The 2,150-nt window shown below is 60.8% G+C and overlaps 1 protein-coding gene across 1 annotated transcript; it reads left to right on the top strand.

Annotated features, from left to right (window-relative positions):
• The first annotated feature begins 798 nt into the window (after nt 1–798).
• GPR119 (G protein-coupled receptor 119) lies at nt 799–1,839 on the top strand. Its single transcript, XM_039731096.1, has one exon. The coding sequence runs from the start codon at nt 799–801 to the stop codon at nt 1,837–1,839; it is 1,041 nt and encodes a 346-aa protein (XP_039587030.1).
• Nucleotides 1,840–2,150: the final 311 nt, after the last annotated feature.

The raw sequence follows: 2,150 nt of genomic DNA, 5'->3' as shown, positions 1-2,150 counted from the left end.
TCCAGGACAGACAGGGGCTCTTTGGGGCAGCAGCCAGTTACTTCTGCATGGATCCATGAGTGGGCAGAAGACACCAGCTCTCAGAGGTCCATGGCTGCCTTCTACCTGGATCCAAGGCCCCTCTGCAGGTTGTGGTGTTTTTTTGCCCTGCAGGTTCCAGCAATTCTCTGGTTTCAGCCTCTCCAAGGATACCCTGGACTCCCTGTTGTGCTTGCCAAGGGCATTGCAGGTTTCCAGCTGTGAATGCTGCTGTTCCAGGCTGGCAGATGTTTCTCCATCTGTTTGAGCCCACATCCCTTGTCAGTGCTTTTCCCCATTGTAACCAGGTCTCCTTCAGGGCTGCTGTTCCAGCAGGGTGTCAGTGGTGTTCCCTTGGTCCCAGCAGCAAGAAGCTGTCCTGGGTCTGGCAGTGACCCCCAGGAGCCCCACGAGCTGCACTGGACTTGGGAACTCTCTGTGCTTGTCCCCATTCCCAGCCCCTGAGTCTGAGCAGGCACTGCTCTGCTCCAGCCTCTGGTGCCTGGAGGGGACAGCCACCCCCCCATGTGCCACCGTGGCAGCTTCCTGCCCAGGTGCTCCTTGCTCACCCCCTGCTCCAGGGTTGTCTGGAAACGTGGCTGGAGGGGAGGGAGCTCCGCGGGCACAGCAGCGAGTCCAGCAGTCCCTTCCACGGGCAGCTGCTGGCAGAGCTCTGCTTCCCCCGAGACACCCCTGCTCCCCAGGCTCCTGCTGCTCCCCGGAGAGCGAGGGGCTGTGCCTGCTGCCAAGTTGCATCTGCTGAGAGGCGCCAGGTGAGTGATGGCTGAGAATCGTGTTGGGGATGCAGCATCCCTGTGGCGTGCCTCACGTGAGGCAGCCACGGCCAGCTGGGCCCTGGGAGCCATCCTCGCCGTGCTGGCCTCACTCATCATCGCTGCCAACGTGCCGGTGGCCATTGTCCTGCTCTGCCACATCCGGAAGAGCGGCTCCAAGGGGCTCTGTTTTGTCCTCAATCTTGCCTTGGCAGATGCCATGGTTGGCTTCACAGTCATGGGCCTGGCCATGGATGAGCTTTCCCAGCCCTTTCATCCTTCCCAGAAGTTTTGCATCCTGAGAATGGCTTTTGTGACCTCTTCCTGTGCTGCCTCCATCCTGTCCCTGATCCTGGTTGCATGTGACAGGCACCTGGCGATCCGGAAGCCTTTCCACTATTTCCAGCTGGTGACAGGCCTGCGGGTCGGGCTGTGCTTGGTGGGGCTCTGGCTGTTTGCTGCCATCGTCGGCTTCCTCCCGGTCTTCATCCCGCGCTTCCAGAGGATCTCCAACCACTGGAAATGCTCCTTCTTCAACGTCTTCCAGCCTTCCTACATGCTCACCATGTTCTGCTTCGGCTTCTTCCCCGCACTCTTCCTCTTCCTCTACCTCTACTGTGACATGCTGAAAATCGCCTCGGTGCACGTGCAGCACATCCAGGAGGTGGAGCAGGCGGGGCTGGGTGGGGGCTGCGTCCCACCCCGTGCCACCAGTGACATGAAGGCCATGCGCACGGTGGCTGTGCTCATCGGGTGTTTCACCCTCTCCTGGCTGCCCTTCTTCATCGCCAGCGTTGTGCAGATGGCCTGCCCTGAGTGCTTCCCCTACAAAGTCATTGAGAACTTCCTCTGGCTGCTGGGGCTGGGTAACTCCCTCCTGAACCCACTGCTCTATTCCTACTGGCAGAGGGATGTGCAGCTCCAGCTCTCCCAGCTGGCTGCAGGTGTCAAGAGGAGGGTCCTGCTCCACCTGGGCAATGGCCGCTGTTTCCCTGGCAGAGACACCAAGGCTCCTCCTGCTGTGTCCTGCCTGGAGCTCCAGGACTGACTTGGAAAGGAGTGCCTGTCTCTGCCTTACCAGCTTCCCTCCTGCACTGTGGCCGTGAACTTGGGGCCTGCCAGCTCTGAAGGAGGTCACAGATGGGTGGGACCAGTCTGGATGTTAATTCCCAGGCACCACCACGGCCGGATTCCAACCTGCCCACCGCCCCACCAGCCCCCAGCACAGCCGGCTTCACCCCAGCCCCAGGCATCCCAGGCTGCAGGTGTTCCCTGGAGAGCCTCTGCTGGAGCAGCCCTCTGTCTCCTGGACCAAATTCTCCCACTCGCTCTGCAGGCAAAGACCCTTCACCCATCGCT

The sequence above is a fragment of the Passer montanus genome, unplaced genomic scaffold, assembly GCF_014805655.1.
Source record: "Passer montanus isolate IOZ18808 unplaced genomic scaffold, ASM1480565v1 scaffold76, whole genome shotgun sequence".
In the NCBI taxonomy this organism is placed as follows: Eukaryota; Metazoa; Chordata; class Aves; order Passeriformes; family Passeridae; genus Passer; species Passer montanus.
The sequence above is the reverse complement of the archived record's forward strand: the minus strand, read 5'-3'. Positions and strand labels throughout refer to the sequence as shown.

Coding starts and splice junctions, on each gene's coding strand:
- GPR119 (XM_039731096.1), top strand. CDS start 799: ATGGCTGAGAATCGTGTTGGGGATGCAGCATCCCTGTGGCGTGCCTCA.